Source organism: Chaetodon auriga, chromosome 24, assembly GCF_051107435.1.
Source record: "Chaetodon auriga isolate fChaAug3 chromosome 24, fChaAug3.hap1, whole genome shotgun sequence".
NCBI classification, from domain to species: domain Eukaryota; kingdom Metazoa; phylum Chordata; class Actinopteri; order Chaetodontiformes; family Chaetodontidae; genus Chaetodon; species Chaetodon auriga.
Window position 1 is genome coordinate 2,760,875 of NC_135097.1, and position 27,919 is coordinate 2,788,793.

The 27,919-nt window shown below is 43.8% G+C and overlaps 2 protein-coding genes across 8 annotated transcripts in view; both read left to right on the plus strand.

Moving 5' to 3' along the window:
* The window catches only part of znf638 (zinc finger protein 638), a 53,161-nt gene extending 34,849 nt beyond the window's left edge, over positions 1-18,312 (plus strand). For 2 of the 3 annotated variants that reach the window (XM_076724375.1, XM_076724373.1), the window contains exons 10-34: positions 295-3,083; positions 3,446-3,634; positions 3,741-3,775; positions 4,129-4,281; positions 4,480-4,608; positions 4,766-4,804; positions 5,140-5,265; positions 5,366-5,492; positions 5,690-5,860; positions 5,960-5,994; positions 6,307-6,471; positions 6,608-6,742; positions 6,903-6,941; positions 7,026-7,166; positions 7,350-7,441; positions 7,594-7,617; positions 8,115-8,610; positions 9,011-9,073; positions 9,254-12,787; positions 12,907-13,015; positions 13,562-13,678; positions 13,805-14,116; positions 14,237-14,353; positions 14,498-14,535; positions 15,415-18,312. In XM_076724375.1, the coding sequence (XP_076580490.1) occupies positions 295-3,083; positions 3,446-3,634; positions 3,741-3,775; positions 4,129-4,281; positions 4,480-4,608; positions 4,766-4,804; positions 5,140-5,265; positions 5,366-5,492; positions 5,690-5,860; positions 5,960-5,994; positions 6,307-6,471; positions 6,608-6,742; positions 6,903-6,941; positions 7,026-7,166; positions 7,350-7,441; positions 7,594-7,617; positions 8,115-8,610; positions 9,011-9,073; positions 9,254-12,787; positions 12,907-13,015; positions 13,562-13,678; positions 13,805-14,116; positions 14,237-14,353; positions 14,498-14,535; positions 15,415-16,185 (9,946 nt within the window). In that variant the 3' untranslated portion in view covers positions 16,186-18,312. The remainder of the gene's footprint in view (positions 1-294; positions 3,084-3,445; positions 3,635-3,740; positions 3,776-4,128; positions 4,282-4,479; positions 4,609-4,765; positions 4,805-5,139; positions 5,266-5,365; positions 5,493-5,689; positions 5,861-5,959; positions 5,995-6,306; positions 6,472-6,607; positions 6,743-6,902; positions 6,942-7,025; positions 7,167-7,349; positions 7,442-7,593; positions 7,618-8,114; positions 8,611-9,010; positions 9,074-9,253; positions 12,788-12,906; positions 13,016-13,561; positions 13,679-13,804; positions 14,117-14,236; positions 14,354-14,497; positions 14,536-15,414) is intronic. The other variant, XM_076724374.1, reaches the window with a different exon arrangement.
* Positions 18,313-22,440: 4,128 nt separating this feature from the next.
* The window catches only part of dysf (dysferlin, limb girdle muscular dystrophy 2B (autosomal recessive)), a 73,764-nt gene continuing 68,285 nt past the window's right edge, over positions 22,441-27,919 (plus strand). For 3 of the 5 annotated variants that reach the window (XM_076724723.1, XM_076724725.1, XM_076724721.1), the window contains exon 1: positions 22,441-22,698. In XM_076724723.1, coding sequence (XP_076580838.1) covers positions 22,611-22,698 — 88 coding nt within the window. In that variant the 5' untranslated portion in view covers positions 22,441-22,610. Of the gene's footprint in view, positions 22,699-26,264; positions 26,624-27,919 lie in introns of those variants that run through there. The other 2 variants (XM_076724724.1, XM_076724722.1) reach the window with 1 other exon arrangement.

Sequence of the window (27,919 nt, forward strand, 5' to 3'; positions counted from 1 at the left end):
ATCTCTTTTTGGTAATATATTACCATAAATATCCAGTTGATGCTTAAATTTGTTGTCAGGGGGTGCATGAATTTGAAACACCTGTTTAATACAGTCCAAAACTACTTAAAACTGCTGTGTCCACCCTTTATATGTTAAATGTCATAATGTTCATTTAAACAAAAAAAAAACAAACAATTTCTCACACATAGAATAAACATCATCCCAGGAGTTCAACCTTTGATTTACTGTACTATCATCAAGTGAATAACATAGAAAAACACTTTGACCCATGTGACTCTCTTTTGTTCACAGAAAACCTGACACATCCAGTGTCTCCAAACCTCAAAACACTCCAAAATCCAAAACAACCACCACCACTAGGAAGGTTCTTCACTCTACACCTAACATACCTCCGCTTAAAGAGTCTTTACCGTCTGCAGCCAAAAAAGCTCCAACAGGCAAACTCACCAATCAGAAAGTTGCAGCTAAAAGCTCAGTTAAAGGCCCAACGACTGTTGTTAAATCAAAACTGTTGGTTTCCAAAGCGAAAAACATCTCAACCAAGCAGGTAGCTAAAACGGTAAAAACAGGAAAGCTGCCTGCGAAGGGAGCTGTGAAAAAAGTCGTGGTAAAGCAAAAAGCATCGTCAGGATCCAAGTCCGCCGCTGATGACTCTGAACAAAAAGCTGTACCTGACAAAACCAGTGCTAAAGAATCTGTGGTGGTGCTGAAAGAGACAGCCGAGGGTGATGAAACAGAAGAGGTGGCGGCGTCTGAAGCTCAGCATCAAGCTAAACCTGTTGAGGATGCTGAACCAATGGAGCTTGGGGAAGCAGGAGGTGAAGTGGCAGAGCCCATGGAAGATGGAAGCTGTGCTGAAGGAGAAGGGAAAAAATCAACAACTTCAGAGGCTGCGCCTGAAAATTCAGCAGACAAACCCAATGAGACTCGACCACCAGCCAGTACAGTGGAGACCAGATCAACAGAAGCCTCCACCAAAGCCTCACCACAGGTCCAGCAAAGCACCCTGTCAGAACCAGAGTCCACTGCACCAGGATCAAAGACCACAGCTCCAGAAAAACAGCCTGAATCTGTGGTGGTGCTGAAAGAGACGGCCGAGGGTGATGAATCGTCAGAGAGGACTGTTACTGAACCAGCAGAAGGCAGAGAGATTGTCACTGAAGCAAAGGTGTTGGTTTCCAAAGCAGAAATGGTCTCAAGTATGCAGGAACCCCAAACCCCTGTGGACAAGTTGGCTGCCGGAGGAGTTCTGGATAAAGAAAAGGTTGAACAACCACCTGCAAAGGCCACAATTGTGCCTGATGTTGCGACTTCCAGCCCTGAAGAATCTGAAAACAATGTTCAGGAAGGTGTGGTGGTGCTGAAAGAAACAGCTGAAGTTGTTGAAATGCCAAATGTCACAACTTCTGTAGCTCAGCAGCAGGCAAAAATTGTTGAGGACGCTGAACCAATGGAGCTTGGGGAAGCAGGACGTGAAGTGGCAGAGCCCATGGAAGATGGAAGCTGTGCTGAAGGAGAAGGGAAAAAATCAACAACTACAGAGGCCGTGCCTGAAAATTCAGCAGACAAATCCAATGAGACTCGACCACCAGCCAGTACAGTGGAGACCAGATCAACAGAAGCCTCCACCAAAGCTTCACCACAGGTCCAGCAAAGCACCCTGTCAGAACCAGAGTCCACTGCACCAGGACCAGAGTCCACAGCTCCAGAAAATCAGCTTGAATCTGTGGTGGTGCTGAAAGAGACAGCCAAGGGTGATGAATCGTCAGAGAGGACTGTTACTGAACCAGCAGAAGGCAGCGAGATTGTCACTGAAGCAAAGGTGTTGGTTTCCAAAGCAGAAATGGTCTCAAATATGCAGGAACCCCAAACCCCTGTGGACAAGTTGGCTGCCGAAGGAGCTCTGGATAAAGAAAAGGTTGAACAACCACCTGCAAAGGCCACAATCGTGCCTGATGTCGCAACTTCCAGCCCTGAAGAATCTGAAACCAATGTTCAGGAAGGTGTGGTGGTGCTGAAAGAAACAGCTGAAGTTGTTGAAATGCCAAATGTCAGAACTTTTGTAGCTCAGCAGCAGGCAAAACCTGCTGAGGACACTGAACCAATGGAGCTTGGGGAAGCAGGATGTGAAGTGGCAGAGCCCATGAAAGATGGAAGCTGTGCTGAAGGCGAAGGGAAAAAATCAACAACTTCAGAGGCCGTGCCTGAAAATTCAGCAGACAAATCCAATGAGACTCGACCACCAGCCAGTACAGTGGAGACTGAATCAACAGAAGCCTCCACCAAAGCTTCACCACAGGTCCAGCAAAGCACCCTGTCAGAACCAGAGTCCACTGCACCAGGATCAAAGACCACAGCTCCAGAAAATCAGCCTGAATCTGTGGTGGTGCTGAAAGAGACAGCCAAGGGTGATGAATCGTCAGAGAGGACTGTTACTGAACCAGCAGAAGGCAGAGAGATTGTCACTGAAGCAAAGGTGTTGGTTTCCAAAGCAGAAATGGTCTCAAGTATGCAGGAACCCCAAACCCCTGTGGACAAGTTGGCTGCCGAAGGAGCTGTGGATAAAAAAAAGGTTGAACAACCACCAGCAAAGGCCACAATCGTGCCTGATGTTGCAACTTCCAGCCCTGAAGAATCTGAAACCAAGGTTCAGGAAGGTGTGGTGGTGCTGAAAGAAACAGCTGAAGTTGTTGAAACACCAAATGTGACAACTTTTGTAGCTCAGCAGCAGGCAAAACTTGCTGAGGACGCTGAACCAATGGAGCTTGGAGAAGCAGGACGTGAAGTGGCAGAGCCCATGGAAGATGGAAGCTGTGCTGAAGGCGAAGGTAAAAAATCAACAACTACAGAGGCTGTGCCTGAAAATTCAGCAGACAAACCCAATGAGACTCGACCACCAGCCAGTACAGTGGAGACCGGATCAACAGAAGCCTCCACCAAAGCTTCACCACAGGTCCAGCAAAGCACCCTGTCAGAACCAGAGTCCACTGCACCAGGACCAGAGACCAAGACAGAGGCTTCACAAATGCAACAGCAAGCAGCTGTGGAGGCAAAGGTGGAGACAAGAACAATGCAAGATGGTATGTTGGAGACCTTTTCAATGGATGGATGGGTCAAGTGGACTGGTTACTATGAAACACGTCATGAATATGTAGGAGCAGGATTTGTTTGTGGGATTGGTTCAAAGTATATTACAGCTAACCTGCAGACCAATCATCACAAATGCCACGTTATATCCCATAGAACTTTATTAATACTTCTATTAATTCTAGGTCTTACTTGCATAGTTCACCTTGCCTATTATTATGAAGATATCTCAGAAATGTGTTCAAGACTTCATTTGAAATTGATGGAAAAATGAAGGGCTGCTGATTGGTGTAGATCTGGATCCAACTGATCTTTCAAAATCCTGGTTTTCATCTTAATTGCATTTGATCTTTAGAAGATGCTGAAGGTGCAGTGAAGACACAAACGGATTCAGTGTCAGCCAAAGATTCATCTGTCACAACTAAGCCGGCAGCGGCAGCGGTCAGCAAGCAGCAACCAGCAGCGTCCACGCCGTCTCCGACTGCAGGAACACCTCTGACTGTTGGGGAGATGGTAGAGAAACACCTGCATCAAGGCAGAATATGTAAGAAATCAAACAGAGAGACTGTTTGTCTGTCACAAATGTCTGTATGTTGTCATAATTTTACCTTCTTTCCTCTGTTTTAACATTTTCCTTGCCTCTTTCACAGCCTGCCTCAGCATCAGTTTTTGCCTCACACCAAAAGTAGGTTTCATCTAATCACTTTCATGAAGTATTACAATATTTACAAATGTAGTTTTCCCAAAGATATAAATCAAACTAGAAGGCAGGAGGTTGTTCTGTGACAAGAGAACAAGACCTACCTCTATTATTGTCCTCAGATGACGCACAAAAACGCTAAAATGTCCTTAATAAATGTTTAGGGAACATAGATATTGTACAAAGGACTCAAACTCTCAAGTCTTTTTTCTTGCCTGCAGTTTGGAAGTGCGTTGGTATTGATGTGCATAGAGTTTATGAGGTGTGCACTTACCTTTAATTAAAAGGTAACTTCAACCATTGCTGCTCCTCTTTCTTTCTCTCTGTAACGTTTCTAGTTATTTCAACTTGGTAAGAAGCTGTTGCTCATAACCGGACTGCCGAAGTATCACGATGGCTGCTACACTGAAGACGACGTTGTCCAACTGCTCACGTCATTTGGGTTTGAACACACAGATGAAAACATCTACGTTGTTCCTCAGACATGCATGGTAGGCTCCAGGTTCTGAACCTGCATCGCTCTGGTTTATTAGCTCCACGTGTTGTGTTTTAGTCTTTCATCAGTATACAGACACTGTTGATGCTGATGTGAGACTGAACCAACATTAAATGATGTAAAATGGTGTTGGAAGGAGTACTGAGAGTAAGCATAAGTAATGACGCATTTTTGTTTCCGGTTGTCCTCCCAGGCCTTCGTCATGATGCCGAGTGTTGGGAATGTGCAGAAAATAATCGAAGTCAGCAAGAAGACCGGCATTTTTTTCAAAGGCTCTAAACTCCTTTTCAGCGTAGTCGACAATGGCATTGAAATGACACCGGTAGGCATGTGCATGACGCTGGTGTATTATTTTTCAAGACCTCAGAAAATAGAGAATTTTCACAGAAAACAGACGTTTATTCAAAGGAGCAGATTGGATGCAGTTAATCGTCACACAGATTGTATTTAACGCTGCCAATGTGATGTTTCTGTTTCAGCTTGGCTTTTATCAGTCACTGATAAAGCGGATGAATTTTGTAAGTGATGCACACAGACTCACTCACTGTTAACTCTTCATCATTTTTAATCTGCTTTAAATACGTCTCCATGTTGCACCTGGGCTTTAAAATAGGCTGTAAATACAACTTTGTTTGTTAGCGTACATTGGTCTTGATTTGTCTCACCAAACATATTTTTAACAGTGAAAACTATCAACGTTGATATAAAAACAGTGATGTAAGCTCAGGATGTTCCAATCAAAATGATCTTTAATTGGCTTTTGCTTTTGATAAACATTCAAAATTCATTGATGCGGTGCCTTTGTATCTGTGTTCTCTTCTTAACTCTTTGTTTTGTCCTGTCCTGGACGCAGCCTGTGCTTGATGATGGATTGAGAACGGTCTTCATCAGGAACATTTCACCGAGTGAGATCCGCGACCTCCGGGAAGCTTTGAGAAAAATCAGTTTTGTCAAGAACTTCCTGCCTCTCCTCAACAAGGTAGAAACAGACACACACTTCTTTTGAAGTGGCTTTAAAAAGACACTTCCTGTTAGTCTCACCTGCCTCGTATGTGTGTGCGTGTGATGGTGTGTTCCAGGTCTTCATAGAGTTTGCGTTCATTCGCGATGCGGATCGGCTCGGAGTTTGGTACAGTCTCCTGAAAAAAGCCCCCGCATGTAACGTCCACAGGCTGAAAATACCAATCGGAAGCTCCTTATCACCACGTGAGTCTCTGTTTTCAGAGATAAAAAGAAGATATTAAATGTTGTGTTTTCAGGTTGGAAAAATAATCGAAAACTTCAGAGAAAAATTGGTAATTTAATCTGACCTGCAGTAAATGCAAGCAGAGCCTTTCTGAAGTTTGTCTTCTCTCTGAACAGTCCTCAGCACTGACATGACACTTGGCTCTTTTTTTGTCCAGTACCAAAACTGCCTGAGAACGCTCTGCCAGACAGTCAGGATGTTGTTGCTGGGGCAACTGTCCCAACAGTGGAATTTGGCGTTCCACAGGGCAGCATTTCACCGTTTTGGGTCACGATGAGAACTAGACCCTTCCTGTTCCCGACTATTTCTCCTTGGTTCATCATCCCAAGTAAGAGAGGCAGTTTTTCAGACATTATCATCACCAAATTTACTACGTTAACTTATTCAGTGACGTGACTTTTTGTCTGTGTTCACTTTTAACTCCAAGATTACCTGACAGTCAAAGTGAAGGGCGACATTGAGGTAAGCCCATTTCTCTCCATAACTTCACCAGATTTACTTTTATCCCTGTTTTTACATCCAAATGGCGTTCTTTCAAACTGATGTTGGATTGAACTGAATGCACAGTTTCTGCCACGAGGGATCCCTCGATCAAATCAGTAACAAAAGACATGGTGAAGCAGCATGGCGTCAGGGAGTTGTTGTATTCATTGCTAAATGGGTGCATAACTGTTGACTGTAGAACACGTGAGATAAATGGCTTCAAACACAGCTTAACACTGGTCGAAGTGAGACACGACTTACACTTTGGGCTTTGAATGTTGTGTTTTCTAGAAGGCCGGTCTTCGTGGTTCCGTGTTTTCCACCATCATGCTGACCGGTTTGCCAGGAGGAAACTACGAGCATGAGGACGTGGCAAAGCTGGTCCAGCCGTATTTCCCAAAATGGAACTCTCACTCGATGTACTACAGCTTGGTGGTCTTGCCGCTGCAGAGGAGGGTAAGGAGTGCAAACCGACGCCTGTTACAGGAGCAAATGACTGTAATTACAATGTTTTTAGTTAAACTGACCTGTGATGGAGCTGCACTGCTTGAATTCAACTGTTTCCCCCTGTGTTTCCTCTCTTCACCTCCAGGCCTTTGTGTTTTTTGCTGATTGGACGTCGTGCTGCGATTTTGTCCGAGATCACATGAAAGATCGGTTTTCTGTCAGAGGCTCCAGGCTCTGTGTCCACTTCGTCTTGCAAGACATGAATCCTGGATCCAGTGAGGTACGGACACTGGGAAGGACGCCAAAGGGCGCCCTCTGGGCTGGAACACTGTCAGCATCAGGATGTTGGTGTGAAATCCAAAATGTTTGAAATGTAGATATAATTAAAAATGTCTTTTCACAGCATCTATGACAATCCATGACTTGTAATGTTTTTGCAGGAGATGATGTACAAGAGTCTGATGAAGTGGAGCAACGCTGTGAGTCATTAATCATTTCTCTAAATCTTTTGTCATGTTAAAGCAGATATTTCGGCCTTAACGGCAACTATTATTCCTCTTCAGGGAGTTCCAGAGTCAGAGTCTCTGGAGGAGCGGTTGCTGTGTGTGGAGATTTCTGAGACATCTGTGGACATCGTCGGGGTGGTCATGGAAGCGGTGGCCTCCATCGCAACCGTTGTCGGCTTCCTGCCGCTCGCCAACAGGGTACAAGAACACAAACATACGCACTGTTCACTCATTTGACTGTTGAGAGACCTGAAGTGTCGGGGCATCTGCAGGTCTTAAAGCATTGAATATACTGCAACTTTAGATTCTCATGGCTTGTTGCTGCTTGTCCTTCATCTGTCCCTCCTCTCTGTCTTTTCCACGACTGTCGCTCTACCTCAGATATGTGTTGAGATGGCCGACTCCAGTGGTGTAAAGCAGGTGGTGGAGAAATGCAAGGTTTTCTGTCAGAGCTCTGAAAAGCATGCACTGTGGTACGTGTCCTTCTATCAGCGAGGGGAATGAAGTGGGCTTTAATTAGTTTTATAATTGCGTCCGTGTTTCTGCACACAACCTTTATGAAATGCTTCATTTTTAATCCCCCCGTCCTCACACCTGAACTGACCAACTCTTTTTCTCTCTCCAGGACTAAAGTCATGCATTTAGAGACGTGAGTATGTTGCTTTGTGATTGACAAAACAAGTTTTAGCTACCAAAGCGTGACGACAATCATTGTGATGAGAGCAGTTTTGTACGATGTCCAGGTTGAACTGGCGGCCTGAAATTACATTTCATTGCATAGATTTGTGTCCTGGAGTTCAAGATGACTCATGAGACATATTGTGCAAAGATCAATCGATCAACCAATCAATAGATCGACAGAAAATGAATGGGCAACTGTGTCATTTCAGCAATTTTTCAGGCAAAAATGCCAAAACATTCTTTGGTTACGGCTTCTCCAATGTGAGAATTTGCTGGTTTTCTCTGTTGTTAAATCATCTTCAACTGAATATTCTTTGTTTTTGGACTGTTGGTTGTGCACTGTGAATTGAAAATGGAAGTAATTGTTAGTTGCCGCCCTTTTGACATAAAAACTCTACTTCTTAAGTACTCTATTCTGCCATTTGCAACTGACTTCTGACTGACCTTTTCCTTTTTTAATTTTAGTTTGAAGAGCCTAAAACTGCGTCTACAAGGTGAGATCACAACAGAGCCAAATGCCCAGCCTCCTCCTTCTGAACTTTTGGATAATGGGTCACAACCTGGTCTGCAAACCAGTGACCCTAGTTTATCCACCATGTCTGAGCCCGTCACAGCAGGACAAAGTGCTGCTGCCTCAAGCAGTGTATCAATGGAGGTGGATGGTGAGAAATCAGGAACTGAGATCGTCATGGCCTCCACTGTTGGTCCCGAGCCAAACAAAGATGTCGAGGGGTCACTAACAACTTCGGTCTCTACTGCTGATCTGAACTCTGCCTCTGCAGTCAGCAGTAGAAACACCGTCCCTGCTGCTTCCAGCCCTGCTCCCTCAGCCACAGCACTTATGCGCAAAGAAAACTATGCAGAAGTTCTTCCGATTGACCCAGAAATTTTCAAGGTCCTCACGGCAGCAGTTCGCCAGCACAGACTCTCCCGAGCGAACAGGTCCCACAGTGAGAAGGAGGTGAGGCCTGGCTTTAAATCTCACTCAGTGTTTCCTTTTTAATAATGTATTTTTGTCAGCACCAAAATGTGGGGTGGAGCTTTTAAATGGCATAATTTGTAGCAACAAAGTAATTTCACTGGATATTAGGAAAGTGCAAATATACACTTTTTTTTTTCTTGTTGTCAACGAAACAATAAGAAACTTAATATTTTATTGTAAAACTATCATCAACATGACCAGTGACCAAAAAGTCTGAAATGCAGCTGGTTGTCGTGGCATTTGGTTTGATTTGATTTGGTACAGTCATTGAATTTTGCTGTAACATTTTGAAAAGATGGTGGTGATTGTGCATGTACTCCTCAACCCCGCCCAGCCCAATAAACATCATTTTTGTTTGTTTTTTTTATGTTTTCTCTAGAGTCCCAGTAAGAACAACACAAGCTCTGGAACAGTAACGTCTGAAGACACACCTCAAAGAATGGTAAACAGCTCCGTCCTTTCTTCTCACAAACTGCATGGTCCCTGTGTTTTCCTTACTTTTAAACTTTCATCTGTACAGGCAATGTGATGAGACCCTCAACCCTGATGATGTGACAGCTCTCCCTCGTCTTTTTCTGAGTCATTGTTTCAGTGATTGATTCCTTCTTTTCCCTCCAACCAGGGTCAGGATGATTGTACAGATGACGCTGTTTCTTCAGACACTTGTCTGTTTGATGGACAAAATTTCAGCATGGAAGACTTTGTCACTGTTGATGAAGTTGGTGAGGACGTGAAAGACACAAGTCTCAAGCCTTATAGCTCCTCCTCATCCTCCTCCAGGGTGAGACGAGAGAGGCAAAGCTCAGGTGTGTCGTCTGGTAGCAAACAGACTTCAACAAGGTCTTCGAGAGATTCCAAGAGTGCGGTGTCTTCATCATTGTCTTCATCCAAGTCGACTAAAGGTTCAAGCTCTTCTAGCTCAAGCTCAGTGTCACCAAAAAAGTCCAGAGACTCATCTGAGCCCACCAAATTGCCTACCAAACCCTCATCCTCTGCCAAGCCCTCCTCCTCTTCTTCTCCACCATCTTTTGAAACCATTTCCCTTCCTGGTCAGAAAACACAACAGAGCAAGAAAAAATCTCCATCCAAAGCATCAAGTACCACATCCTCTGGTCGTAGTACCCTTTCGTCATCCACTAAACGTGAAAGGGAAAAAATAACATCAGCAGCGGCTGTCGAGGCATCAACAGAAACTCATCTGGAGTCACTTAGAGAAGAAGCAAAAGCCACAGAGGGCGCAGTGGCAAAGTCTGACCACAAAGTGTCAGCAGAGGGCAATGCTGTAAAGACTCCTCAGTCAAAGACCAAAATGGGAACAGAGATGCATCCACCTCCACAGGGACATGGAGAAGAGATGAGCCAAGGCCAGAGTCAGGAGATTGATTTTAACATCAACACACTCAAAGACCAGAAGAGAAGCAAAGAGGAAGGGAAAGAAGAGGATGTTGACAAACAGACAGAGGAGGATGATGTTGAAAACTACCAAATCCTCGACTCATTTGATGATCAAACAGATGAACAGATGGAGGGCAGCTCTGAAACCCAGCAAACGGGACCTGAGGAAGGTCAGACTTTGCATGAGGAAAGCTATCAGGACTTGGACAGTGCAGACAACAAAGGCAACGCCCACCCAGAGGAGGACAGTGAAATGGAAATGGATGGTTCTGTCCAAGTGTTAGACAGTGTTGCTGAAAACCAAGAAGCTTCAAGTCAAGAGGACAATCACATTGTCCAAGATGACAGTTCCACAGCAAAGCAAGTGTCTGAGGAAGATGCAATTCCAGTAGATGACAAATCTGATGCAAAACTTGGAGTTGAAGATGCAGTGGATAAAGATCAAGAGACAAATAACAAAGAAAATTCTCAAGTGTTAGATACAGGTAGCACACAAGCTCCAAGGGTCAAGAGAGATGGGAAGAAGAAAAATCAAAAAGAAGAAGAGGTCAAAGGAAAAGTACTTTTAGTCGAATCCTGCAAAGCCTCCAAAGATGTGGAAGATCCTGATATCCGAATCCCAGATGAAGACCAGCCTCATCAAAACCGTGACTATAAAGATGATTTAAAAGACCTTATCAGTGACATTCCTGAACCTGATCAAGAAATGTTTGAAATATTGGATTCAATTGATGATCTGACTGCGAAAGAAGATGACAGCCAAAAATTTGAAACTCCCAGTGACCAAACATCTAAAGAACACATTAGGCCCATAGAGGAAGAGGAACACATGTGTCAGGTAATTGATTCTTTGGAAGACCAGCCAACAACAACGTCACAGACTGACAGCAAGGACAAAAGGGCCAAGAAAGGGGAGACGCCTGCCAGAAGAGATGATGGACCATCAAAGAGGAGTAGGGCCACTGCCACAGCATCCAAAGTTGAAGAGAAAGAGAAATCACCAAAGAAAGAGGACAGGATGGTTAAAAGATATGAGACACGGAAGAAGATGGACACCACTGCAGGGGTCTTTAAAAAAGACAGAGACACAGAAGAGGCCACTGAGGAGATGGTGTACAAGGTAGTAGATTCTGTTGGAGACGAACTGGTTCAAGATGGTACCACCACAGAAAGGACTGGTAGAAGAAGGAGTGCAAGAGGAAAGAAAGAGGATAAAATTCCATTGAATCTCACAGAAACATCTCAAAAACCTGTGGTGGATGAGGAGGCTGTATATGAGATTTTAGACTCTGTCGAGGATGATGAACTGACAGTCCCAACAAAATCTACCAGAGGAAAAAGGGAAAGAACAAGTAAGAAAGACGCTTTGATTGAGGAAACAAAAAAAGAGGACACACCAACAAGAAGGAGGCCCACTCCTGCCAGAGAGTCACAAGAAGGAAACAGGGAAAAAACACCAAAGAAAGAGGAGAAAGCACCTTCAAAACACAGCACACCAACAAAGAAGAGTGACATTGTTGTAAAGGAGGAAGATGCTACCAATGAAATGTTTGACTCCGTGGAGGACAAGGTTGTTAAGAATGATCGACCCACTCCAGCACGAAAAAGGGGAAGACCAAAGAAAGAGGTTAAAACAACTAAAAAAGACACTGGAACATTGAAGAAGGGTGAAAAAGAGGCATCTGAAACAGTGGACGATGAAGAAGAGGTGACATATCAGATCCTTGATTCTGTGGAGGACGAGACGGTTGACGATCAGCCCCCCACAGGACAGTCTGAGAGTTCGAGAAGAGAGAATGTTTCTAAAAATGATGACAAGCAAACCGAGAACATTGTATCTCTCTTAGGATCAACCGAAAATGAGGAAGAGGAGGAAGAGCCCATGTATCAGATTGTAGATTCTCTGGAAGATGATCAAGATGATCTGACGTCCACAGAGGTTTCTGATAGAGGGAGGAAGGACAAACGAAATGAAACTCCTACAACAGAAGAGGTGTCGGCTGATAAAGGAGGCACACCAACACATGGTACCACAGCTGTGGAAGAGTCTGAACAAATGATCGTCCAGGAGGAGAGTCTGTATCAGATAGTGGATGATTTGGACGAAGTACCTGATGATCCATCTGCTGCAGAAGAGTCTGGTAGAAGAAATAAGGAGAGAACGTCCCAAACAGACACTGAGAAAGAGGACAAGTCAACAACCAAGTCCCAAAGACGTACCGTAACAACGGAAGAGGAAAAGAAACAAAAATCACCAGAGAAAAACGACCCAACGAGCGCTCTGGTGAAGCTGGATGAAGTGAGCGAGGAGGAGGAGGATTACCCTGACGACCCGGCAGATGAGGAAGAACTGAGGAAGAGGCAAGCTTCCACAAAAAAGAAGCAGTTTCCCAAAGAGCAAGAAGCAAGGAGGACCAGGGCGGGAGAATGGAGGAACCAAAGGAGGCGGAGCAGCAGCAGAGGTCACAGGGAAGGGATGAGGAAGGCGAAGGAGAGAGGGAGGGAAAATGAGGAGAAGGTGGAGGTAGACACCTCAGAGCTGGTGACTCTGGATGAGGTGGGAGCAGATGAAGCCAGAGAGGAAGGAGCACAGGAGAGCCGAGACTGGGATGAGGAGATCACTGAGGGAGAGCTGCAGACACTCGTCACTCTGGATGAGTTCATAGAAGAAGAGGAGGAGGACGGAAAGGCAGAGGGAGGCGTGCAGGAGACCCGCCCACTCAGCCAGGAGGACGAATCGGTGGACTCCTTAAACCCAGAGGTAAAGATTAAGATTGAAAAACATGCACGTGTTAAATTACTGTGAAGCTCTGTGAACCAAAAAATTAGAAAACACAAATACAGAAACGCTGACGGTAAAGATGTCGTGTCTGTTTCCAGACTTTGGTGACTTTAGATGAAGCAGCCGGTGATGAGGAAGAGAAGCCGGACGAAGAGCAAGCTGAGAAAACATCAAGCTCTGCCAAACGCAAACACGATGACGACACAGGTGTGTGTGTGTGCTATTCTGCCATCACAACTTTATTTGCATTATACCTTTTCAGAGAACTATTGATTATCTCCGTTTAACTGATGTGTGATTTCAAACCAGTCGACACTTTTTACTGCAGGTATTTTGTCTTGTGAAAGCAGGAAAGTATTAACATATTATTAACAATGACTCCATTCAGTTAAGTGTCAGAGTGCCTGTAAATTCTACCGGCTGCATCGCTGAAATGCGGTTTTGTTCAGTCTTCCACGTGGAGTCAAACCACATGGGAGTGGAGGGCCCCGCAAGAAACGTAGCTAGTGGGTTCCACCAGACCCCTGGAAATGGTTCACCAAAATGGAATGCAGCCATCGTTGTTGTTATTAGCTTTACCTGAGCTCTTCCTGCTTTGACAGGTCCAAATGCCTGATGTGAAAAGGATGTATTAGGTTCGTCCTGTGACTTTCTAGCCTCCAAAATAAGAGCCTGTCTGTAAAGCTTTTATTTTATGTTTTTGTTGATGTTAGTGTGAAACTTTCTTTTTTTTATGTATTCTTCCTGTTTTAGAGGAAAGTATGAACTTTGTGACAGTAGATGAGGTGGGAGAGGAGGAAGAGGAGGAAAAGGAAGTGGTAACAACCAGGACGAGAGGCCAAGCCAGGAAGAGAGCCAGACCAACCCCTGGTAACACACACGCATCTCTATATCTTTTATACAGTCATGTCAAATGTCATCTCTCAACACTCAAACATCCACTTTGGCATCTCTGTTTTCTAAAACGTGAAACTCATCCATTGTCATTAATCACAGTCAGAAGATCTACCAGAGGGAAAAAAGTCAGCACAAAAGAGGAGACAGAAGAAGAAAAGGAACCAGCTGATGTCCTGCCTCCCTCATCACTCGATGCCTCGTCGTCACTGGACAAAGATCCGTCTTCGCTGTTGAGTGACGGCCAGTCGGAGATCCAGAAGACGGAGGCGGAAGCAGTGAGCCAAGCCGACGTCGATGCTGCCTCTGCTGGGCAGGAGCTGCAGCCGGAGCGCCCTGAGAACCAGACACTGGAGCGATGTGTGGAGGAAGGAGAGGAGGAGAAGGAAGCATGGAGCAGGATGGACATTAAAGGTGCGGAGAGCTGGAAGAAGCAGTCGTAAAAATGAAGTTGCTGAAAGAATTCTGAAAAGCTGCAAACTCTCACATTTGAGTCTTAAACAATAAGTAGATTGTTGTTGTTTCCTTCTCCAGCTGTGCGTCAACGGAGGAGGGAGCTTGTTGGACCTGAAGCAAAGAGATCTCGCTCTCAGTCTCCTTGTGTCGCCGCTGACTTCACACTGCCACCATTCAAACCCAAAACCCCCCTCGGTGAGACACACACACACACACACACACACACACACACACACACACACACACACACACACAAACACACTCCCATTTCATTAAAAACCGACAGGAGATCTAAATGTTCTGTCACTGTTGTTTCACCTTCACTGTCTCCCTCTTCAGGTCACTGCAGCAGCCAGAGACCCAATGACAACCTGCAGGTACATACAAACACATGAGGCTGTCACGATACCAGGATTTTAACCTTTGATTCATTCAATCATTTTGTTGATTAACTTCTTTACGGGAATGGGATGAATTCTCTTATTGCTAAAAAAAAAAATATTTAAAATTTAAACCAGGTCCAGCACAAACAAAGACCCTTTGGGGTACTATCAGGTTCTGGGAGTCAGTCAATTGACCCTGGACGCTCTTGCACTTTTAGGAATTAGTGCGGTGGTCCAGTCCATACAGGTCTCAACCTTTATTAGTTAGGGCTTTATGCCGTTCACTGCGGCACGTTCTGATTGATGTTACAGGGAATAATTTCAGACCACTGAGCAAACAACCTCAACATTCCAGACTAGACTACTTTGGAATTGTGGACGGCAGAACTATCTGATGTTTGGAGGCAACATCATAGGGTATATCTGTCCTCATCGCATGACTTGCAGTGACTTACTGCAGGTACTAGTTAGTTAGGACAAGGGCAAGTTTGATAACAATCTTCTAGCCAAGACTTGTGCCCATGATGATGAAGACACCTTGATACCTGTTAAAGTCAGGGCTGTTCTCCACTACTACAACATGTCATGAGGAATAGGCCCAACTGTCTCATCACATATGTTATCTTAAACCACATGAATGGAATGGAGGCTATGGGTAGAATATGGAAATGGGACCAGTTTTAAAGGACTGAGAAATAGTCAAGGAGGGGTATGACTGTACTGATAGAAGACCATCAGAAGATGCATCAGCCCTCGACTATGATCATGATATTGTACTTGGTCTGGCAGATGACCCCCACACTGTAAAACCTCTTGGAGGGGAGCCGGTTGTGCTGAACCAGGAATTAATATCAGTGTATCTGACTCTTACAGCCCTCGAAGTCTGTCAAGAGAAGGCAACGATGCAAACAACGGAATACCAGAAGAAACGGCAGCAGTACAACTCCTGAGGTGCTTCAAGGTGAAGAGAAGACCGAAGGAATGCAACGAGCTCGACCCCCAACAATTGAAGGTAAAGGGAAGGCGGGGTCTTTCAATGCTGAGGAAACTATGATGGACAACATGGGACTTCCACCTGACCAGAAATCTGTTTTCAAACCCGACCACGATGATGAATTGGAGCCTGAGGTTACCTGGTCCCGCAAAGATTCGGACTTAGAGAGTTCTCAAGACTTGCAGTCTCCCCCACCGGAGCGGGGAAGGATTCAACTTTTTGATGACAGGGGGGAAAGGTTGCAAGATGGTGAGTTGGCTGATCCCAACAATTGGAGTAAAATTGCTATCGTAAGACCGGGAAGGATGCCAACGCACAGTCCTTTTAAGCATATGAGTTTTAGACAAGCCACAGAAATTAAGTCTCAATCGAGGATGGTGAGTTGCTTCGCCGTCGAAACCCCTGCTAAACCAGGCGACTGTTCCGACGTGCGAGCGACCCTCTACGATCACTGTCAAGGCCCTTGGGCGGAGATAGAAGAATTGGTTCAAGGCAAGATGCCTCGATTGGTGGCTTATTTGGTTGCCCAACCAGCACAAGCAGTTATCTCACCCCGAAAAGGTTATTATTATAATCACCTAACGACCAAGTCCATCAACAAAACGGCTAAAAATGTTCAAGAGAAGGTGCTGAAGGGGGCCAAAGAATGATCCTGTGAACTTTTCGCTCACCTCACCATCTCAACTTATCTCCAGAGCTGCTTTTTGACTATTGATGTATTAATTTTGAGTTTAGTCACATTTTAATTTCTCTTTCTTTCCATGTTACCTTTTCTCCCATCTTATATTCTTTTTTTATTCAGGTTACGACGTGAGCCTGAAGTTCACTTGTTGAGTTTGTATCAAATCATGTTTTTCTTTGGTTTCCACAAATTCCTGCTTTTATTTTGTTTTGGTTTTATTCATATACTCATATTTTCCCTGTATTGAGGCAATTCGACTTTCATACTTTTATCAGTTATTTTTATAAATTAACATTTTTACACTGGTTTTCTGTTACTGTGTACTCAGAGATTCTGGTTAGTTTCCAAACTTAGTTTAAGACGGGGGAGTATGAGTATGTTTATGTATATATTAGATACTTTCCAGAACGGTTGGGCGGCATTTTGCGTTGGCCGTATTTGATAACTTTACCTCTTTGATGTTTTTATTAGACTTTTTAATCACACTGAAGATTTTTTTTTTTACTTCTGGTTAAATAAAAGGGATCCAACTTTCAGTAGATTTTTTGAGGTTTTTTATCGCTGACCACCAGGTAAGCCCTCCTCCCCATGATGGCCAGAGGTTAATCTCGGTTAGATTGCGCATTCCTTTGGGGTCCATTGCTGAGAACGCTTAGGGTGACTAACCACAACCAGTGTAGTCAAGCTTTTGGTTATGTAAGGTTAAGCAACGGAGAGAAGGCATCCTGTAGTAAGTTTAGCTCCAGTGCCGCTTACACTTAGAGAGCATCGTTACCTTCTGGATCCTCCTGCTGTTCCATCAAGGCTGAACACTCCCGCCGTGGAAGGACACCCTGAGAGTCGAACCGCCTGATTTAAAGAGTCTCGGCCTGGTCTCACAGTGGGGCAGGTCCCTTTATTGGCCTCACGATGTTTGTGTTCTCCTGCTTCTTTGTTCAGAAACATTATCAACAGAAATTCTAAAGGAGTTCAATATGAAGTTCTCATGGCTCCGTCTCTGATTGATCCCGATATCAACTTCTGGTTTTTATTGATTTATTTGTTACAAATGTGAAAAATTAAAGCTGAAAACTGTTCAGCTTTTTGTACCACTGCAGAGGACAAATCAGTGAGCACAAGAAGCCACATTGGTTGGAGTGGCTCAGAAGATCAACCAATCGCTGTCTGGCACCTTTGTTCATGTAAATGATATAAATTACACATCAACCATATTACCGAATAAAGGTTTTAGCACAGATTGACCCACTGGGATTCAAACTGGCTCCAACTCTACAGTTTTGGCGCTTCGCTCTGCACAGTTGCACAGTTGTGTTGGTAAAAACTGGAAACAGTCGAGTTTCATGAAGGCAGTTTTGAGCTTTGAAAGATGCAACATGACCTTTTTTTATTCACCAACAAATAACTGCAGTGTTTCTGAGATGTTTCATTCTAACTGAAACGTCACATTTACGTCAAGCTTTCTACAACCGCGACGCTTTGAAGGATGAACTGTTACTGTGGGAGCTTATTAACGTCTTTTTGGAACTCAGGCTGAGAATTGAATCTGATGTAAAAAGGTCAGAGAAGTGTTACACTTTAGCTTTATTAACCACAGCAGTACAAAGATATCTCAGCTTGAATTAATAAACAGCCAAACCACGCGAGGCTGTTTTCCAACTGTTCGACGAGCACAAGCAAACGTTTTGTCTCTGAAGACATTTTCTTATTGGTTCTAGTTTTCCAGAGAATCTTTCATGTCAACAATCATTGAGTGACCGATCGTTGAGATTTATGTTACAGGACGTTTTTGTTTTTCTCTCCTGTTGAACATGTACCTGAAATGAGCTGATGTGTATCTTTAGTCAATCTGACAAATTGATGTTTTGATGGAAGAATATTTGTGTGTCACTGAAAGAAAATCATTGACCTGTTTGACACATGAAGTCTGTGATTATTCAAACATGTTTCAGTCGTTTAAAGGGAGCTGACACAGTTTTCTGGACTCATCAAGTCCTCACAAGGTCACCTGCCGCCTTTTCTCCAAACAAGCTGATTTATTTCTGCTGTACACTTTGTGCTGTTTCTATAAAACGTCAATTAAAATCTGAGTGCCTCACTTGACTCCTGATCATTGTTCATTAGCAGCTTAATGAATATGTTTTAATGACTTTCATATGCCTGTTTTGAAGAAGAGATTATAGGACCGTTATGCCCTGAGTGCGGCCTCACAGGCTGTCAGTCTGATGGTTCAGTGACTTTAGAATAACATTTATTTTCTGACTGATTTGACCAAAGTACATTTACTCAGTACTGCGTCTAAGTACAAATTTGTACTTTACTTGAGTGTTTTCTTTTCACGCCACTTCTGTTCCTGTCCAGGAATACTGTACTTCACTACATTTATCTGACAGCTTTACTTACTAGTTAGTTTACAAATTAAGATTTTTGCACATAAAACCTATGAAGAGCTAATAAAATGTTTTGTTTTTAATGAAACTACCCAACAGTTTATGCTGTTTATAAGTGAAGCTGAAACGAGTCAGTTAATCAATTCGTCAGTCGTTGACAGAAAATAAACAACATTTTTAAACTGTTTCATTTTTCATGTAAAAATAGTTCATGCTTTCATCTTAAAATACTTTTTAATACATTTTCCTGATTATACTTACATACTTAAGACTATCAACACAGGACTTTCACTTGTAACAGAGTATTTTTACAGTGTGATATTAGTACTTTAAAGTATCAGTGTGGAAACGTTGCATCGGTGCACAGTTTGAGGAGCATCGTGATTCAGACGATGATCCTGATTCACACACATTCGTATCCAGTCACATGACTTGAAGGCTGCGATGCAGCACAGGTACGTTACCAATGACACCAAATCTAAAAGAGAGGAAATGAGTTTGTGTAAACCATCGATTGTTTCATATTGTATTCTGATCTTCCAGGAGGGTGTCTGGCTCTGCAGTGATGGTACACCTTTCGACTTTAACTCCTGGGATGTCGGACAGCCTGATAATCATCCACATGCACACTGTCGATGAACTTCACAGGTAAAGTTATATGTTGCGTCAGAAACATTTTGTTTTGTTTATTACTGAGGTCTTAACAAGGGATGATTACAAAAATCAATACAAGTGACGAAAATGGTTTTTAACAGATGAGGCCCAATAATAATAAGGTTATCAAGCAACACATTTCAGACAAGTTGGGACAGGAGCAACAAAAGACTGGAGAATCACCTCTTTGTTTAAGACAAGACAGTTCAACAGCAACTCGACTACATCCTCCACAATGATCAGAAGGTTATTAGACTGCACTGTAGGTTTAGCTAGGTGTACCTAATAAACTGGCAACTGAGTGTATAGCTGTAATTTAGGTGTGCATCTCTGCATTCCTGCACTCAGCAGAGACAGCTGAGACGCCAAGCTTGTCTGAATAAACCTCACATTGCAAACGGATTTTCAGTCGTAAAGTCATTCAGTGTTTTTCAGAGCTGTAGGATCTTCTTCTTCAGGCGTCTTCCATCAGCTCTGGAGTCATTTGAGAGGAAATTTGATTACACCAGCCTCTCCGGAGAGAAACCTCAGTAAGATCAATACCCTCTAATTGATATGATGGATAATGTCGTAATGCAGGAAGTGTCATTGGAATACAACTTTAACCATTTGTTAACAATCAAAGGAAATATCACACAATGATAGCGTAATTATTTGTGAAAAGGGATAAAAGTGTGGCCTGATGACTTGAAGTACTTAAGCCTCCTTATTTGTTGAACTTTCCATGCTAGCATGTCATATGCAGCTCACACTGGTAACAAAAGTAGATACTACTCCAAATTTGAAGTAATTTTTCACAACGACGGAAACAGAAGACTTTTTGTTGCTGGCTGCCGGCTGCAAATTTTGTCACACGAAATCACAACTTTCACCAGCAGATTATATCAGATAGCAAGCTAGCAAGCAAATGCTAAACTCTGACATACTTGCCTCCCACAGACTGTAAGGTCCAGTCCTGAACACATACCTTTTTTTTTTTTTATCCTAATGTGTAAAATCATAAAATTATGTAGTTAGCTAATGTGCCACATGCCTTTGGAAATAACATTTCTGCTGTAGGGATAAGCTAGTTAGCCAGGCATGCTAACATTCGTAGGACACAGATAAACTCACTGATCCTTTGCTTAGACTTTTGCTCTTTGTTTGATTTTGGAAAGCTTAATAAAGGCACCACCATCACCAAGTCCAGTTAAACAGAGCTGCCTCCCCGGCTATTTCTGCACCACCAATAAATACACACTTTACAGCTCTACACTGCAGTTTACACACACACAATCAGGTCCACCACCTCATTTTTAGCTCCCCCACCCCAGCAGCTTCTAAGGTTAGCAGAGCTCCACTTCCCGCACACACACACACACACACACACACACACACCCCGTACATGTGTAGATGACATGACTGGAGCCCAGTGGGTCAGACTATAAATAGGAAAGCAGCAGAAATCCCCCCGTCTGCTCACAGCCTGCCGTTATATGTGCTGTAATGTGTCACCTGCACATCACAGAATATTTTATCTTCACAACACAGAAGTGTTTGAGGTTTTTCAGTGTGTGAACAGAGAGATCAGACTTAAAACTAAAAGTCACATGACTTTAACTATTCCACATTCCTTCACTGCTTTTTCTCTTTTTTCTGTCCAAACACTTGTTAATGGGAGGCAGAGATTGGTTTTAACACTCGGTCACATGAAGCATCTTAATCTCCAGGTTTCATTGTGTTGGAGGTCCTTAAAGGTGACGTTACCTCTGAAACTCCACAGTCAAAACTCTGACTTGTGGTTTGTTTTGACATTTAATTAAAAAACCTTTTTAAATTAACTACTTGTTAAAAGTACGCAGTTACACCAATGACACTGTTTTCATACCAGGTATTAACATGCGTCTTGAGACCAGTCGAGACACATGAAATACAGCCTTAAACCCTGTCAACACCAGACTGCATGAGGGTGGTTAGTCCACAATACTGCTGAGTGCTGCTCAGTTAGGATGGAGAGTGGAAAATGGAGACTGTAGCGGATCAGCTGTGTTGCATCATCCACTTTTATTTACTGTCTTTGTCTAAACTCCCCAACTAAAGAGAAACAGATTATACACAACGAGACAGGAGTTTATGGTTCGAATACTTCTTTTGAATGAACTGAACTTATGTGAACTTATTGTCCCGTTAGAGCTAATGAGTGATCCAACTGAGTTAGCTTAGCTTGCTGAAGGGCACAGAAGTGTCGAGATAAAGAATATTCGAGACACAGAATAAAAACTATGTGTATGTACATTATGTACTGCTTATAAAAATACTACTGCCAGAATTCCCATGAACAAAACTGGCAAAGCTGATTTTCAATATGCAGGAGAGAATGAACGACGCAGTAGCTAGTAGTAAGCTAATGGGTGCTAGCTATTAGCTCGATGGTAGCAGCAGTTCACCAAACACTGGGCGTGGTCAACACGTCAAAAAGCTTCCGGGACCAAACACCAACATATGTGTGCATGAATTTCGTTGTACCACTCTGGTGTGAGTGGCCATATTTTCATGGCGGCCCTGCGGGACCACGCCCTTAGTCGTTTCTGACTGTTCGTCTGCTGATGTGTTTTCAAACATGTGATTCATTCATTCATATTTCCCCATAAACGTCCTTTAAAATAAGGCTGTGCCCTCCTCTCAGATATCATTGTCCCTCTGGCTGCACAAATCTGCATCCACAAGCACATTTTCCCCAACACACTCCTACCCTTTGTCAGTGTGTGTGTGTGTGTGTGTGTGTGTGTGTGTGTGTGTGTGTGAGAGAGAGAGAGAGAGAGAGAGAGAGCACCCTCGTGTGTTGGTTTAAGTTGGCAGAGTTTGGATTGTTGACTGTGTGAAGGCATGTGTGACCCGAAAATAAAGGCCACTGTGTGTGTGTGTGTGTGTGTGTGTGTGTGTGTGTGTGTGTGTGTGTGTGTGTGTGTGTGTGTGTGTTGCTGGCCCTTTAAGCCCGTTGTGATTGAAGAGACTCTGTGTGTGTGTGTGTGTGTGTGTGTGTGTGTGTGTGTGTGTGCATGAGTCAGCCAGTGCACCATGCTTGCTCTGTGTGTGTGTGTGTGTGTGAGAGAGAGAGAGAGAGAGAGTAGGGGACGAGCGAGACAGCTGAGAGCTGCAGCTCTACCAGCCGCTCTCTCAGTCCCTATTCATCCTCTGTGTCTCTCGTCCACTTTCTCTCTCTCTCTCTCTGTTGCACTATTATGGATCTCTGCGCAATTTAAGGACATTTTTTTGGACAGACTGACGCCCATATATGGACCTCACATTGTCTCTCAGTGGGATTTGACAGAGCTCTGCTGTGTGTGTGTGTGCGCGCGTGTGTGCATGAGCCATGCTGCGTGTGTTCATTCTGTGTGCAGAGCGTCTGCAAACGCCGGACAATGACATCAGCGACGCCTACTGCTCCGTCACCTATGAAGGTAAGGGTGGTGTGGGACAGCGAGAGACTTTAAGACACCGTGGGAGACAGAAAGGAGACATCTGGGTCTAAGAGGGAGAGATGAGGAAAGAAATGAGGAAATCAGAGATAAAGTTCATGTCCAGAGAAAAGCTGAACCCCTCCTCCTCCTCTCCCTCTGACAGCTGAGGTTATTATTGGAAAGACTCCGCCAGTCTTCTCTCATGGCTTCCAGTCTGTTTGGGGTGGGGCGGGGAGAGAGAGGAGGTGATGATGGGGGGGACAGGAGCTAAAACTAAAAAAATGATTCCCAGTTGGACTGTTATGAGGAGGTGTGTTTATAGTTAGCACCATTCATCCTCTGGGGCATCGCTTCACTTCCAGCTCATACCTTTGGTTCAGTCATGGATTCTTGGTTTTATCGGCCAGACTGAGGTTGGCACAGGTTACGGTTTTATGGTCCAGACTCAAAAATCTCAACAACAATCAGATAAATGGACATGAAATTTTGTAGAGACATTCATTCTCCCCAGAGGCTGAATTTGAATGGCTGATGGAGATCACCTGACTTCTCCTCTGGTGCCACCGGTTGGTCGAAGTCTTCACCAAATCAAATGTCTGAACATCTATTTCATGGACTGTAATGAACGTTTCATGTTTTTCACGTTTCAGACATTCATGGTCCTCAGATAATGAAACCTCATGACGTCCCTCCACCAGTCAATCAAATTAGCAAAGATGAGCTAACAGGCTAAATAAAGATAAACAGTATACCTGATAAACATCAGCATGCTAGCATTGTCATTGCCTCATTTTGGGCATTTTACCATGCTGGTGTTAGCTTGTAGCTCAAAGCACCGCTGTGTGTGACGGGCGCCTCACACATGCTAGCATGGTTCAGTCCTTCCTTTGAGACCGTTCACAGCCAAGTTGAAACTGAATTTATCGTCTTGAATATGCTGATGCAGCCTGTGCTGGTCTGTCCCAGTGGAGCCCAGTGAAAACCAGTTTGCATTTTCTGGCAAGTCACGACTGTCTCCAGATTCATAGTCCAGGTCCGGGTCCTGTTAGACCTGGACCAGCAGACGATGAAGCTTCTTTTTCATTCTCCCTCTTTTAAGTCTTCTCATACAGTAGAGTACAACAGTAGAGCTCAGTGTGTGTGTGTGTGTGTGTGTGTGTGTGCGTGCGTGTGTGTGTGTGTGTGTGTGAAGAAGTTTCCGAACTTACAATAAGTGTGTCATGAACTCATGATGCTTTTTGCTGCATAAAAGTTTCCCTGTCTAATATATAGGGCAGTGCCTGCGGTGTGTCTCCGCCCACATGCAAATACACACACACACACACACACACACACACACACACACACACACACACACACACATAATATTGTACTTGTGACCAGCAGGTTAAAAATCTGGGCCGGAACAAAGTTAATCAGTAACGCCACTTGATACATTTTATGACAGTTGAGCTGATCTGATGTTTGAAGGTTGCATTTGAAGCCAGTGTTTTTACCTTCGGGGCATCAGTGATATTAATGATAAATACTTATATAAGTTAGAGTTCAGAGTGTCTCTGAGTCCATGCAGTAATCTGCTTCATCCAGTCATGTGTTCACAAAGTGGTGAACCTTGCTCCATCCTCTGTGATCGACTGAGTCTTTCCAGGACGCCCCTTTCATACCCAATCATGATCCTCTCACCTGTTACCAGTGAGCCTGTTTACCTGTGGAATGTTCCAAACAGGTGTTTTTGGAGGGGTGGCATTGAATGCTCCATGTTTCCTTTCACTCTTCGTCGTCTCAAACCTTACAAAAACGAAGCATCACAGACGTTCGTTTGGATCTGAGACAGAAAAGAGAGCGTCTGCAGTGTCGCTGTCAGGGTGGAGCAGCCTCCATCGCTGCTGCTCTGCGGGACATCGTGGCAGCGTCACAGAGCAGCTGAATGTTATCTGCAGCGTTTGTCGGCCTCTCCTCGTCGGCTGATATCTGATCCGTTTAACTCGTCTTCTCAAAGCTGCCTCTGCTGTGTCTGCTCTTAAAACTGCTGCATCACTTCTTCCAGTCAGGGTTCGTTACATTTAAAGGCCGTTAAAATCAAAATGACAAACATTAGAGGAGACCTAATTGCCTTTTCTTGTCTGTTTTTTGTCTCTAAACTTAGTTTGCTGACTGGAACATCAGTCCTGAAAATGCCTCATCATGCCCTTTGCGTTCAAAACAGCCATTTCTCCCGTCCACGAGCTTCTGTGCATTGAGGTTCACGTCAGTACATTCAGACACGATCTGAAGACGCGTTTATGTTTTTATGAGTCAGTTCATTGGTCCTTCAAAGGCAGAGCTTGATCAGTGTTAGTGGGGAATGGAGGCTTTTGTTGATGCTCTAAATCAAGTGGCACCACAATATCACTATAGACATCAAAATGGAAAACCATGAATCTTTTTTTATTTTATTTTAAACCTGCGTTCATTACTTTGTTTGTGGAAACACAGATGCCAGAGATGCTGATTTTAGATTTGGTGAGTTTATTTTATTTATTCATATGATCCTAACATACCAGGCTGTGGTACGGTGTGATGTGTGTAGTATGGTGCACAAAATATCCAGAATATTCCATTTTCAAGAGTGCAGCCATGAAAAATAGTGTGTGATCAATATGTGGTCAGTAAATGGGACTTTGGCAAAGATAAACATCACTTTTAAGCCATTTAATTGAAAATTTAAAGGCAATAGTTGGAAAATGTGGCTTCGAATGACTGAAGAAGAGAAGATTTTAAAACTGTTTGAGAGCCAAACAGAAGCAAAACTAGATTATTATTTTTAATTTTTATGGTTTAAAACTTCCCTCAGAGGCCGTTGGACTTAAGGTACCAACATCAGATGTTTCAGACTCTCACCTCACTTCAAATTAAACAAGATGAGTGTGCGTGTGACCTGACTATGTCTGCAGGTGGCGCTCTCTCGCCGTCCACGTGTTGTCGTTCATGCATCGCTGTGTGTGACCTTAGTGCCCCCCTCCCCTGACTGGCATTTTTGGAGCCAGCCTAGTTTTCTCATAAATAATCATTGATTTATCAGTAGAAATGAACATTGTTGCAGGTTCTATGGAGCTTTAAAGGCACTCAGATTCATTTTTTTTCCACAAAAATGGAATTGAAAGTTCAGGATTTGGGTTTCAGAGCCTTTGACAGTTTACTGAAAACACCAGATTGAAATAAATCTACAAAATGAAAAAAAGATCAACCAAGTGAGATAGAGGGATTAGAGGACAAAGAGGTGGAGGGCGGTGGAGAATGTGCTGGCAAATAAAGACAGGCAAAGATGTGGGCAAGATAGGGAAACAGCCAGGAGACAAGAGAGGAAAATAGAACAGGAAATGTTGAGATTTCCTCTGGATGTGAGGTGTGTGTCTGTTCCCGACATGTTCGCTCGTTGCCCTCTTTCCCTCGCAGTGTGTTCGATGGTCACACAGTGAGAAGCAGCTTCGTGAAGGCGCTTTGTGGTTTCAGGTGCTGTCGGACAAAGTGGGAAACATTCTTTGGATATTTCGGTTTTTTGTCCTGCTTTTGTGATGCTGCGACAAACAAGGACTTAAATTACTGACAAGCATTTTGAAAAGCTCGAGAGGTTAGAGTTATTTTTTTCAAGCAGTGGAACAGTTTTTTTTTTTTTTTTTTTTAATAAGAAGAGCCTTTTTTCTGCCTTTTTGCCACCCGTTGGTCTCGTTATCTTTGGTGGGCGGGCACGCCGGCTGAAGGCCATGTAACCCCCCGTCCCTTCAGTTCTGGATCCCTCTCACCTGGTGAACTGAATCCTCTCCCTCTCTGAGCGAGTTCTTTGAGCGTCTGGACTCTGCTGAGGTTTCAGCCATGCTGCGTTGTGTTCTTCAGCGGGCCAACAACCTGAGACACTCTGACCCCCTGGCTAGTGTCACCTTCAGAGGTAAGAGGATCATGAGAGCTTCGGGAGGCCGGTAGGAGGATGATAAACTGCAGTACTGTATGTTTAACTCAGGCGTTGTGCAGTGATTCCTGACTGGCTACCTGTACACCAGGTGGTACGTCTGCCGCTGTCAGAGTGTACGTCATTCACTGTGGAGCAGCTGAGCTCATTGATTCTGTATGTTTTGTGTTTAGGAGGCAAAGAACCAAAGTCCAAGTACCACTGAGAACAGGCAAAAACCAGATCTGGGCTCAAGTGTCAGAGGAAGTGTTGAGTCTCAGGTCTTTGATGGCAGGTCCAAGTTAAGTCTTTACTGCAGGTCTGAGATGCTCCAGGTGGAAATTTGAATGTTTTGCCTAAAGTCAGATCTTTAGGAAGTCACCTGAATCAGGTAGCAGCGCCCAGTGTCTCCATCTATACCTGTTCGCCTCCAGGTGAGCGTGTGGTTGAACTTCACCTGGAGACAAATGGCACACGGCGAAGGTGTTTTGGCTACCTGGTCTGTTTTTCCGTCGGTTTGTTATTGTACTTTCCACGAGTCAGTGCCTGCCTTCTTAATGAGGTGAGCGCCGCTGCTGTTAACTTCCTGCCTTTGTCAAACACCGTTTCCTCGTGCCATCACACACATGCTTGTTCTCCTACACTTGTTGTGAGGAGCGAAACGTCGAACTGTGTGTAGACATCTGACATCAAGCACCATCTGCATGGTGATGCAGAGCTGTGAGATGTTTAGGGTGGTCCGGAGATTACCATCAAATCGGCTTTATCTGTTTGTTGTACTTGGCTGCAATATAATCTATCGGGATTGTCAAGTGTTTGTGGGTTTGGGTAGAGAGAGAGAGACAGAGAGAGAGAGAGAGAGAGAGAGAGAGAGAGTTTCCTCCTGTCCAGAAAACAGATACCATGTCCATTTATAGAAGTTACAGACAATAATAAAAAAGCATGGAAGCTGTGGGAGGACAGAGACAAGACAGAGAGAATGTGTGTGTGACTTGGGTTAAGGTTATGTAATGTCCCCACAAATGATGAAAACATAACGTGTGTGTGTGTGTGTGTGTGTGTGTGTGTGTGTGTGTGTGTGTGTGTGTGTGTGTGTGTGTGTGTGAGAAATCATTCCAAACAACTGTATATGAAATTTTGTCTGAACAGATTTGTATTTTATTAAAGTTTCAATTGAAAATAAGAGACTGAAAACTACAAAACTACTAAATTTAAGTCCTCATTGACACTTTCAGATCACATCTCTGGTCATAAGCATGAACATAAACTAAATATCACCTGTGCCTGCATTAGATT